Genomic DNA, 13,311 nt, shown 5'->3' on the forward strand with positions numbered 1-13,311 from the left:
ATATGTCAAACTGTCCAAGTAATTCTGTTTGCAAGAATACAAATGGCAGCTACAACTGTGTCTGCCTTGATGGATATAAATATTACAGCAATGGGGGGAACGTCACCTGCATAGGTAAAATAACTTATAGCATATACTAATGAATATTCCCCAGGTGACTGGCAATTCGTTATTTGGTCATATTTTACAGAGAAGTATACTGTATTGAAATATTTGTTCATTAGTTACATTTTTCCATGTTGTATTGTGTTATAAAAATGTGTTACAGCCCTTTGTGTTGTATTGCATTTAATGTTATTTTGACACAGTCCCGTGTGTTGCATTTTATTATATAACTAGATTTACAGTTGTGAAGGTGTTGTTGTTACCAATTGAATTTTTGCTACTATCATCCATTAAAGGTCACTCAACAACACAAACACAGTTAATAAACAGAGAAATAATATAATGAGTGAGAACATACTAAAATAAGTAATACAATAATGCCACAAACTGGAAAATTGGTTCAGCCTGAAAAGCAAATAAAAAAGCAGACCATAGTGCAGTAACTAACATATTTATACATACTTGTATATTTAGTTAGTCTCACTCACATATGGCTGAGCCAATTCTAGCAGGCTCAGACATTCTGGGCTTCGAATGGAAATCAATTGTAGAATGTTCTGAGAACAAACACTGTTTTTTCAGTGCAAAAGACTCTCCTTTAAACTCAAATATTTTTAAGATAAATGCGTAGAAGGAAAAAGCATCAACATAAATTTATTGCCATAAAATATTTAATACAAGGTCAGATGTTAAAACCAAAATCCACAGCACTAACGTGTGCTCTCGCCCATTATTTTATTTTTTGGTGTATTTCTTTTTATGTTATTTGCATTATATTGTTCCCTGTACATGCTATTGTATTTTATCTAATAAGTAATACAAATAGTGGAATTACTAAATAGATATCACAATAATATATTTACACTACGAGCTATGTGATAATAGTACAATATTGTATGGCTTTATATGATAATGTGTTATAATTATTAATACAGCATTGCAATATTATATACACTAATGTGTTACAGATATAGATGAATGTTCTCTCAATACGGCAAATTGTACAAGTAATTCTATCTGCAAGAATACAAATGGCAGCTACAACTGTGTCTGTCTCCCTGGATATGAAGATTACAGCAATGGGGGAAACATCACCTGCAAAGGTAAAATGAACCTACAGGATTAACTAATGAAAAGTTTAACTACACCGCATTATATAATAATGTATTGTAGTGATATATAGAGCATTATATGATAATATTTAAGGATAATATACTGCTTTGCATTATCTGATGTGTTACTGTGATATATACTGTGGTGCTGATTATGTTGGCATTTTCTGAATAGTATTTATAATGATATAAATATGCTATATTACATTATATGATGAGAGCTAAAAAACATAAATCAAGTGATTTGCAACTAGCCAGACCTAAAAGTTATTGATAATGGAAGCTCCTCCTACTGTGTGATCTCTGGGAATGGGCAGGGTAGTATCATTCATAGCGGTTCTTTTCTAACATGATCTCAGACGTGGAATTAATCATAGTGCAGCTAGGAAAACAATACATTCTAAACTTTCTGTGAATAATGTATTTTTCTAAGTGTATATAAAATAAAAGTAAGTAAAATACAATAAAATAAAAACTATGCATTAAATAAAGTCCATAAATACGTATTTTGCAGTCTATTCTGTCCTTATTCGGTGTATATGTGGATAGAAGAGAGAGAAAGAGGAATTGTGTAGTATTTAGTATACTGGTTAACGACAGACAACAAAGTGCTTAAATGTCTACTCACATTTTATGGAGCTTACGTACAAGCTCCAGTAATATCAGCATGTAGCGGTATTAGCACCACTATTGGATATAGGTGTAGACAGAGTCAATCTTGTTGGCCCCAGTAGAACATGAAGTGAAGAGTAAAATACAATTGTGTAATATTATAACTCCAGGGTACATAAAGTGATAAAGAATATAAAATGTACACTCACAAGTGTAGAGCTTTGTAATAATATAAATGAGTAGAAGGAAAAAGCATCAACATAAATTTATTGCCATAAAATATTTAATACAAGGTCAGATGTTAAAACCAAAATCCACAGCACTAACGTGTGCTCTCGCCCATTATTTTATTTTTTGGTGTATTTCTTTTTATGTTATTTGCATTATATTGTTCCCTGTACATGCTATTGTATTTTATCTAATAAGTAATACAAAGAGTGGAATTACTAAATAGATATCACAATAATATAGTTACACTATTAACTATGTGATAATAATAGTACAATATTGTATGTCTTAATATGATAAAGTGGTATAATTATTAATACAGCATTGCAATATACACTAATGTGTTACAGATATAGACGAATGTTCTCTCAATACGGCAAATTGTCCAAGTAATTCTATCTGCAAGAATACAAATGGCAGCTACAGCTGTGTCTGTCTCCCTGGATATGAAGATTCCAGTAATGGGGGAAACATCACCTGCAAAGGTAAAATAACTTATAGCATAAACTTAACTAATATACTTAACTAATACTTAACAGAATTAACTAATGAAAAGTCATCAGCTGAGATACACTGCATTATATAATAATGAATATACTGCTTTACATTATGTTCTGTGTTACAGTGATATATACTGTGGTGCTGATTATGTTGGAACTTTTTGAATATTATTTTTGATTATAATAATATGCTTTATTACATTATACGATCAGAGCTAAAAATATAAATTAAGGGCTTTACAACTAGCCAGATCTCAAGGTTATCACCAGTGGAAGCTCCTCCTACTGCGTAAACTCTGGGAATGGACAGGGTAGTATTATTTCAAGCGGTTCTTCTCTAACAAGATCTCATGTGTGAAGTTAATCAGTGCAGTTAGGAAAACAATACATTGTTAACTTTCTGCGAAAAATTTTAAATAAAATAAAAATTAAGTAAAATACAATAAAATAAAAATTAGGCATAAAATCAACTCCAGAAAATCTTCTTATGGCCTCTGTTCTTTTGCAGTCTATTCCTTCATCTTTCGGTGTATATGCGGAGAGAAGAAAGAGAAAGTGGAATACTGATAGTGCAGTATTTAGTATACAGGGTTAATGAGAGACAACAAAGTGCTTAATATTGAAATAATATTTACTGTATTGCAAAATATATTAATATTTACTGTATTGCATAATATTATGTGCAATAGCAAGGTCAACTGCATTGTGCTTGAACGTATTAAGGGTTATGTATAAAGACTGTTGCTTTTAGTTTCATGTGTGCGGTAGATTTGTGTGAATGCCATTTTCTTATGAATTTTTTTGGATTGTGTTGTCAGTGCTTAGTAGATAGTCCCCTTAGATTAAATTGGGGGTATACATTTACACAAATATACCTGCAACAATTGACTACAGCTATGTGATACAATATAGAACGTAAACGTATCAATGCTGCTGATTGTAACAAGAAAGGTTCAATATGAAGCAGAATAATATAGCAGTCCAAAGTGTATAATTAAATGGCAGGGTCCAAAGAAATATGAGGAAGTCCACAGAATCGTTGGAAACATACACTGATGCTTGAAATCCCTTAAAAAAAGACAGAAAATAAACATAGTGTAATACTGTATTTAATGTCTTAGCATAAAAGGGAATTCCCCTCCCCAACATAGAAACCCTTACAGGAAAAAATTGTGGTGCTTATTTCTAAGAACCACACTTAAAGCTTATCTGGCTGCAGTCTCTCCTCCGTTCCAAGAACACAGTCCGGCTTGCAGGAGAAGGCAGCGTTTGCCTCGTGCACTGGGGCAAGCTGTATGCTGAATAAAGTCCTCCTCCCCGCAGATGTACTCCGGTTGGCAAAGGAAACTGGACGTATTGGCAGCCACACAGAAAAAGTATAAAGTATAAAAACGAATGAACACCTGATCAACGCGTTTCGCCCCTCTTGTATGGGCTTTTCATCTTGACCCACACAATCCCAAAAAAAAATTTATGCTTTGAATTTGGGAAATTTCTTTTTTTTGTTTAGCAGCTGCAATCTAGAGGTACTGTGTACCATTCCATATAAGTTGACTATATATATTATTTTGTGCGCTCTCTTTTTCACTTTATTGCCATTTTCTTATGTACAACTTTTTTTCTCTCCTTTACGGTAATGCGCCAAAATATTCCATCTTTCTTTTTATTCCTCTTCTGGATTTTTTGCTCCTTTATTCCCTGATGATTTTACATTTGAGTGTATTCACAAAACAAACAAAATATGTAATATTTCTAGGGAAAAAGGTCCATATGCAATTTCATGCATTTTTCATTCCTGAAACAGGTTGACCGTGAAACTGCTTACCTATCACAGAGAATCTGCCACTCTGACAGTGACTTAAATATATAAACACCAAACAGCATTGTTATATTATTAGTGGGTTGCAGGGATAATCACATTGTATGGATTATTATAGTACTCTACAGACAACATTAGAACTATACTGGATGACTTTATTTGATGCAGTATACCGCCGTAAATGGCATTACATTATATCTTAATGTGTTTCAGATATAAACGAATGTTCTCTCAATACGGAAAACTGTCCAAGTAATTCTATCTGCCAGAATACAATTGGCAGCTACAAATGTTTCTGTCTCCCTGGATATGAAGATTCCAGTAATGGGGGAAACAACACCTGCATAGGTAAAAATAACTCATTTACTTATTATTGAAAAATTTTAAAAATGTTTTTACAAATCCACAGCTGTTTTGCATTGTATTATGGGATTGTAGAGGAATGCCGGTATCCCGACTGGATACCTTTGCTAGATTCTTCTCTCAGCTGGAACAGGAACCCTTCAGTGATTATAACTCCATTCCCCAGACATCAGACAACACATGATACTCGGAAGAACTGATTTTATTATACAGAATGCTGCCTTTAGTGCCCAGACCCCCAGCATGGGTTCTCCATTCATAACATGCAGATCTCGCCCAGGCGCCTCTGTGCCTGGGAGATAATTGAGTCAACTCTCGCTAAACTAATTATCTCCTGGATACAGAGAGCCTAACATAAAAAAAACCCCAGGCGGTTAGTCATTCACTGGTACTTTAACAGGGTCTCTGGCAGGTCGAGGTAGGGGAGCTCCCCCTGGCTCATAGGTAACGATTGTTCTCCTTGTTGTACTGTAGCTACCCTCCAAATAGCGCCCTCATTGTATCTGTGAAAGGGGCTAAAACCATGGGGAAAGATGTGGTGTGGTTTGTGGCTGAACCGGAGTTCCATGTAATACATAGATATGTCCCGCTGAGCAGTCTGAAGTGCTCAGGTTTGGTGGAAGGTCAGGATACGTGGCAGAGAGAGGCGTTTGTTTGAAACACATAAAGGGGAGGTGGGTACAGGGAGCCAGGGGAGTGATTTAGTCTTTTTAGAGTCTTTACACTGTGGGCTTGAGGTTATTGGCCAAATAGATATTTTACCTAGCAATATAATGCATTTATATTATATATTGATACAGTGATATAAACTGCATGGTATTATATTATATTACCAGACAGATATCAGAAATTTTGTTTGAAAATAAGTATTATCAATAATTGTATTATATTATATTGCTTAAAGGAACATTATAGCATTAGCAATACAAACACTATAGTTTTAATAAAATTAGGAATACAAACAGTGGACTGACAAAATAGATATCTGTGTATATACAGCACTCTTTATTATACTATCTCATAATAATATATTTACACTACGAGCTATGTGATAATAATAGTACAATATTGTATGGCTTTATATAATAATGTGTTATAATTATTAATACAGCATTGCAATATACACTAATGTGTTACAGATATAGATGAATGTTCTCTCAATACGGCAAATTGTACAAGTAATTCTATCTGCAAGAATACAAATGGCAGCTACAACTGTGTCTGTCTCCCTGGATATGAAGATTCCAGCAATGGGGGAAACGTCACCTGCAAAGGTAAAATAACTTATAGCATATACTTATAAAAAAAACCAAAAAAAAACAGGTGAATGGCATTTTGTTATTTGATCATAAGTTATAGAGAATTATACTGTATTGAAATATTTTTAAATCCGTTACATTTCTGTATTATATTAATATGTTACAGTCCTGTGTGCTGCCTTGCATTATGTGTTATGGTGTTACAGTCTTGTAAATTACATTTCATTTTATGGTGTTGTGTTGAAGTTCTATACATTGTATTACATGTTATAGTGTTACAGTCCTATATATTGTATTTCATTACATGTTATAGTGTTACAGTCCTATATATTGTATTCCATTACATGTTATAGTGTTACAGTCCTATATATTGTATTTCATTACATATTTTTGTGTTACAGTCATATGTATTGTGCTACAGTACATGCAATTTGTGATGGATAGCCTGATCCCCCTGATTTGTTTTGCGCGAGCCTATAAGCTCTCAGCCCCATTATGTGACTGTTTGCAATATACATAGGCATTTCTGTATTGTTTGTACCTGTATTATACAAAGAGCAGTGTGTGTGTGTATATATGCAGCTGTAGGTCAATAGAGGAGGAGGTACAGCAGCTCTCTTTGCAGGCATAATGTATAGTTAATAGCTCCCGACTGATTCCTCTTCTGCAACTGTCATTAGTCTAATACTATCCTTGCCTTTTGTGTCACTTTACCCCACTCCCTCTAGCATGTAAGCTCATTGGGCAGGGCCCTCAATCCCTCTGTTCCTGCGTGTCCAACTTGTCTGGTTACAACATGTCTGTTCATCTACCCACGGTAAAGCGCTGCGGAATTTGTTGGTGCTATATAAATAATAACATAATAATAATGTCAGGTGTGAAATGTATTTTGTGGCTCAATCAAGTTAAATTTTGTACTGTTAGTGCCCACCTGCAGTGGGAGCCAACAAGCCTACATGTTATCTACTACAGCAAAGGGCTGAAGGGACAGTGGGTCTAGATATCTACATGGCCAATCAAGATAATCTTTTGGTGTCAGTGTGGAGTTGCACAAGGGGAAAGAACTAGTGTAATGAATTACTGTAACCAATTATTTCCTTTGTGCTCTGTTTTCCCAGTTCTGTATTGGCATTGATGTTAAATGTTTGTACAATGTATTTTACTGTATGCTGTGGTCTATGTAAGCTGGACCTTTCTTTGAGTTGCCAAGAAGAAGCTTGTTTTGTCTTTTCCTTGAGGTCTCAACAGGATATTGTCCTCTATAGAGTAATTACTAATTAGCATATGACCAGAGGATTAGATAGATAGAATATCATATAGTAACCAGATACCATTGCAGTATATCCTGTATTGCCAGTGCATACGCTACCCAAGATGAGTCCTAGCATTTAGTGGAGCAGTTTAGTGATGAAGGTTATGTAAAAAGAAACCCACGGAAGATACCGTGCCTGAACTGTTGCGCCTTCAGTAACAGAGATGCCAGGTTGTATCGTCACTCTATTGTTTTACAGTCTTGTATGTTGCATTGAATTGTTTGTTAAAGTGTTACATTCCTACATCTTATATTGGACTATATTTAATTTTACAATATTGAATTTTATAATATTTTAATAAGTTACAGTCTTGCATACAGTAACACATTGTGCATGTTGTTAAAGTTATATATGACTGTGTTATGCCATATTTTTTTACAATAATTAATATGGCATTTCATTGTCTCCCCCAAATCACCACAAGAGGTAGGGCGTTTTCTTATACTACCCCACATAGCGGAATCTCTCTCACCAGCAGTCTGATTTACCGCAAATATAATTATCTTCAGAATGAAGTGCACAACTTCTGGTTAGAATTTCCATAAATCCAATCTCCTGTGCTTACTCCTTCAACATGCTTTCCAATCCACCTGTAATTGCTACATCATTTATTAGAATATTTTACAAATAACTAATGTGCTTATGTGTTAGGCCATAGTTAAAAAAAATTAATATAATAATGATATGTTGCTACAATGGTACGTACTGTAGCATTATATAATAGACTTGCGCATAGAGAAAAGATTTGTTATGGCCGTAGCATTGTGTCCAGCAATAAATGTTTTTGTTTTGTTTTTTTTATTTTGGACATGCGGTGTTTAGAATTTCGGTAACAAAGAGAATATTTGGGTAACAGATCTAACAAACTAATAGGATACAAAAATAGACCAAGAGTTGTACTGCAAAATATATACATAAAATAATTATAATGTATATATTTTGCAATACACTGACTGGAAAATGTTCCTGCCATTTGGGTACAGACAAAGGTGCAGTAAAAACTAAATCAAAAAATTTTAAATAAATATATAGATATATAAATATTTTTTTTATAATTTTTACTGATCCTCCTTTTTTTTCTCTCTCTTACTCACTTGATCTGTGAATTAAATCAACCTTTATTGCCTGTCCCCTAGTCATCAATCATATTTTTCCCATCAGTCATTTCTGTTTTTGGTGCCATGGGCAGAATTCAGAATCACAAATCAAAACAAACATGCTTGTCCTTTGCGCATTTCGTTTGGTTCGTGATTTGGCTACATTTCATCAAAGAGTTCGATCGATCTTCTCATCGGCCCAAATTTGAACTACAGACACTCCTCACTTACCGACCGGGTTCCGTTCCTACGACCCAGTCGTAGGACTAATTGGTCAGTAAGTGAGGAGTTAAGGGATTCCCTGCTATAGTGTGCTTGTCTGTGTTCAGAGAAACGTCGCTGAACATAGACGAACGCAACAGAGCAGGGAATCCATCTCATCTATATTCGGAGAAATTTCTCCGAACATAGATTTAAGGGATTCCCTGCTCTGGTGCGCATGTCACATGCATGCACAAGAGCAGGGAATCCCTTAAATCTATGTTCAGGGAAATTTCCCCGAAGAACACAGCAGAGCAGGGAATCCCTTAAATCTATGTATAATCCCTCTAATTTCAACCCCGCGAGAGAGCATAAGATCGCACAATTTTTTTGCACAGTTTTTTTATGATATTAGCTGTGCATTCTTAATAGGTTATAAAATCTATATAGTGCTAGATCTCATACAATGCTTGAGTGAATGCAGAGTAAAACTTAGGGAGGTCTTGGATCAAGGAATTTTAAGAATATATGAATAAAGGGGTATGGATGTATAAGAAAATTTATTTTGAATATATTTCTAAAGATTGCGGTTAAATTGGGAATATTCTGGGGATTGGGAAAGTAATACTGATGCTTAAAATTTTAAAAACTGATCATTTTGAGAGTTTTAAAATTCACAATTTTTCTAGTTTTCTAAATTATTGGAGTGACACCTATGGGTTGATTTATTCTTAATAACCATAGGAGCGACACAAGTGTTGGCATACCATTCTTATTGGCCAAAATATTTTTCTTTTGAATACATAAATATAACATATAAGGATAAAAGGGGGATCACAGCTAACATAAATGGATATGAAATCTTTTCTTAATTTAGTGATAACTTGACACAATTTTCTGCATAGTTCTTTGAGATATAAGCTTCACATTTTTTTGAAGATCTTAAAAATTATACACAGTAGCTGGCTTCACATAATATCTGAGTAGAGTAAAATGTAGGGAGGATCTGGACTATGGCACCAAAACAATATATGAACAAAGGGATATGGATGTTTTTAATACAATTTTTTTTATTTTATTTTTTTAATTTGTAAAGAGTTATTGGTCTCAGGAATTTTTTGTTGTCTCGCCTTGCTTGTAATATATATATATATATATATATATATATATATATTCCCTATATATATATATATATAGGGAAAAAAGAAAGGGTAATCGTCCTGTATAGATCCTCACTTCTTGTTAATGAGGGAAATCGTGGAAGGGAGGGAAGAGGGTTCTCTTCCTCTTCCTTAAGTCGTTATGGTCCTCCTGTATGGACCTTTTACATGTTTTTTTATGTTTGTTAACTTGTGGTGCGGACACGTGGGAAACAGACTTCCGGTAAAACTGTAGAATTACTGCTTAATGGAGGAACTAATTAAGATCATGTCCTTGAATGTTCAAGTTCTGAACTCCCCACAGAAACGAGCTTTGTTTTGGAATTATATAGCTAAGGAAAATATGGACATATGTTGTATTCAAGAAACTCATATGATAGGAAATTATATAATGCGTTTAAATAATAAAAAATACACGGTAATAGAACATTCCTCGTTACAGGGAGGGGGGAATGAGGTGTGGCTATTCTTCTTTCAAATAAACTTAAATCAGAAATTATATATAAATATAGTGATACAGTAGGAAGATTTTCTTTTTTGTTTGTAAGATAGAGGATAGATTTTTTTCAATACTTAATTTATATGCGCCAAATTCTAAGCAGATACATTTTCTAAATATAGTTCTACAGAAGGTGAATGTTTTTGTGCAGGGCACATTTATGTTGTGGAGACTTTAATTGCTATGCTGACCATGATTTGATAAACATAACTTAATTAATTGTAAGCAGAGCAATAGACAAAACAACCTCACAAAGGCTTTTCAAGATACACTGGGTGAGTACAAACTATGTTTGGAGAACTATCAGGCCATTGGATAAAGACTACACATTTTTTTTTTCACATTAACACCAATCCTTTTCTAGAATACATATGATACTAACTAAAGTTGCCTCTGTTCCAGATTGTAAAAAAAAAATTAAACTGAAAATGTAGCATGGTCTGATCATGATTCAGTGTGTGTTGAAATTAAGGGCAAATATATTAGAGCTAATCAAAATTGGCTCTTGAGAGATTTTTTATTGAATTCCAAAACTGATATATAAGAGAACTAGCAACAATATCCAGTTGTTTTCTGATGAAAATCTAACGGGGGATGTGAGCCTAGTTATTGTTTGGGCAACTTATAAATGTGTATTAAGAGGATATTTAATTTAAAAAAAAGTAATTCTATGGAAAAAGCGTACGAGAAAATTATCAGATTTGTTTATTACTTTATGTAATTTTTTAAAAAAAGATTCTTAATTCTAAAGACCCTAAAATTACTCAAGATATGTTTAAAAATTAAAAAGAAATTCAAGAACAATTGATTATAAATGTTAAGAAAAATATAATAAAAATCAAAACCAGAAATTTTACTATTTGGGTAATAGAGCAGACAAAATGATGACCAATCAACTTAAAAAACGTAACTTAAGGGATAGAATATTTAAGATATCCGAAGGAGATAAGAAATATACCATCCCAGAAGATATAGGGCAAATGTTTTAAAAAATGTATTCTAGTTTTATATAACATTACAGACCAGTTAGATAGGGATCAAATAAGAAAATACCTATTAGCTTCTAATTTACTAATTTACGATTATCTGAAGTACAGTCTACTTGTCACGTCTAAACATTTGTTATGAAGGAACACAACTGCAGATTTCTTATAGTTTGAATATTTATTATCAAAAGTAAAAGGAATTGACTTTAAGTCCAATCACAGGTACTGTAGCTTTAATTAATAAACGATAACTGAAGTCCACAATTACAGGCACTGTAGCTTTAAGTAGTAAACGATAACTGAAGTCCACAATTACAGGCACTGTAGCTTTAAGTAGTAAACGATAACTGAAGTCCACAATTATAGGCACTGTAGCTTTAAGTAGTAAACGATAACTAAAGTCCACAATTACAGGCACTGTAGCTTTAAGTAGTAAACGATAACTGAAGTCCACAATTACAGGCACTGTAGCTTTAAGTAGTAAACGGTAGTAATTAGCAAACACTAAATCAGAAAGAGTCTCTTAGTAGTATTAATGAATTAGGTGATAAGAAGTTACAATAGCTGTTCCATAGACTTTAACTGAAGCGATATAGATGCAGCTAACTGAGACAAAGTATGAGTTGAAGTTAGCTGTAACGGTTTTGTTTTATCGAAGGACTTTGAAGACAGGAAATAACAGCTTTGAAATGCAACGCTTATCACAGAGGTTTTACTTAGCTTCCGGCACATAGAACACTGGTTCCCGAGATCTCCTCAGAGGCGGTTATCCTGAAAGGAGAGAGTTCAGCTTTAGTCGTGGAAGAGGAGAGGTGAAGGGAACTTGAAGTCTTCTAGTCCGGTCCGGTAACAGAGGGCTTTCACAACGATGTTGTAGCCGGTTCGTGAGTACGGAACGTAGTTCAATAATCCAGCCTTGATCAGCTGGTGCGGTCGGATTAAATAGGGAGACCGTGTCATAAAGGGGTGTGGCTAAGCTCCGTGGAACCAGGAAGTAAGAGGATACCATAGTTAAGGCATGACACTACTCGTCTGGATGCCCCTATTGAATATGAAGAAATTATCAGTGCAATTAGAGCAAGGAAGCCTAACAAGGCATCTGGACCTGACGTATTCCCAGCAGAATTCTATAAAAAAAATGTTGGATATGTCCATATTTGACTGGTACATTGTCAGGGTACCTGGAGTCTCTACCTTTGAGAGAGGTAGAGACTTAGAAGCTTATCCGTCCGGACGCCATCTCCCCTCGGTCTCCCGCGGTTCACTCGGTCGTGCTAACGCCGGCCGCGAGGGAGTCTCTTCCTTTTATAACAGGAAGACCGGAGGTAGACGTCATGACGCCAACCCGGAACATCCTGCCACTCAAATCTCGGGAGACGAATCAGGACTCGCCGGAGGCGTGTCCTCTCTCCCTAGCCAGGATACTTAACGGTGGCTCTCTCATTCACTCATTGCCCTGTCGTGGTTCTAGTCCGCCTAGTCACACAGTGCTTTGTGATTCACTTGTCTTTTTGGTTCTGACCCGGCTTTGTTGTTTACTCTCCTGCCTTTCTGTTATCCTTGACCCGGCTTGTCTCTCGCTTACCTGTCCTCTGTTATCCTCGACCTCGGCTTGTCTCTGACCTTTCTATTGTAGTTATACGTTAGTCCGGCCATTCTAAGGACCGGTATACGTATCAGCTACTCTTTGTACTCTGCGTGTTGGATCCCTGACCCGATCCTGACATTACGACAGGGCCATGGATCCTGCAGGTACAAATTGTCAGCTTGGTTCTCCTGATCCTAGGTTTGACGCCATGGATCATAGGATGGATCAGATGGCTCTAGCACTACAGGCGCTGCTGTCTCGCCCTATTAATCCACCTGAGGAGAGGCGTAATACTTCTGCTTCTTCTGTGGGTTCGGGGTTAGAGGTAGCTACTGTAGGTGCTTCTTCCCGAGTTACCCCACCTGTACGTTATGCTGGTTCTCCTGAGAGGTGTCGTGGCTTTTTGAACCAGATCAGTATTCATTTCGAGCTACAGCCCCGTTCATACCCTACTGATAGGGCAAAGGTG

The 13,311-nt window shown here is 35.3% G+C and overlaps 1 protein-coding gene across 1 annotated transcript in view; it reads left to right on the plus strand.

Annotated features, from left to right (window-relative positions):
• The window catches only part of LOC134603351 (adhesion G protein-coupled receptor E1-like), a 121,999-nt gene that overhangs the window by 59,268 nt on the left and 49,420 nt on the right, over positions 1 to 13,311 (plus strand). The window contains exons 9-11 of the mRNA XM_063449220.1: positions 1,074 to 1,208; positions 2,408 to 2,542; positions 5,879 to 6,013. Of these exons, the coding sequence (XP_063305290.1) occupies positions 1,074 to 1,208; positions 2,408 to 2,542; positions 5,879 to 6,013 (405 nt within the window). The remainder of the gene's footprint in view (positions 1 to 1,073; positions 1,209 to 2,407; positions 2,543 to 5,878; positions 6,014 to 13,311) is intronic.

This window comes from Pelobates fuscus, chromosome 3, assembly GCF_036172605.1.
Source record: "Pelobates fuscus isolate aPelFus1 chromosome 3, aPelFus1.pri, whole genome shotgun sequence".
In the NCBI taxonomy this organism is placed as follows: Eukaryota; Metazoa; Chordata; class Amphibia; order Anura; family Pelobatidae; genus Pelobates; species Pelobates fuscus.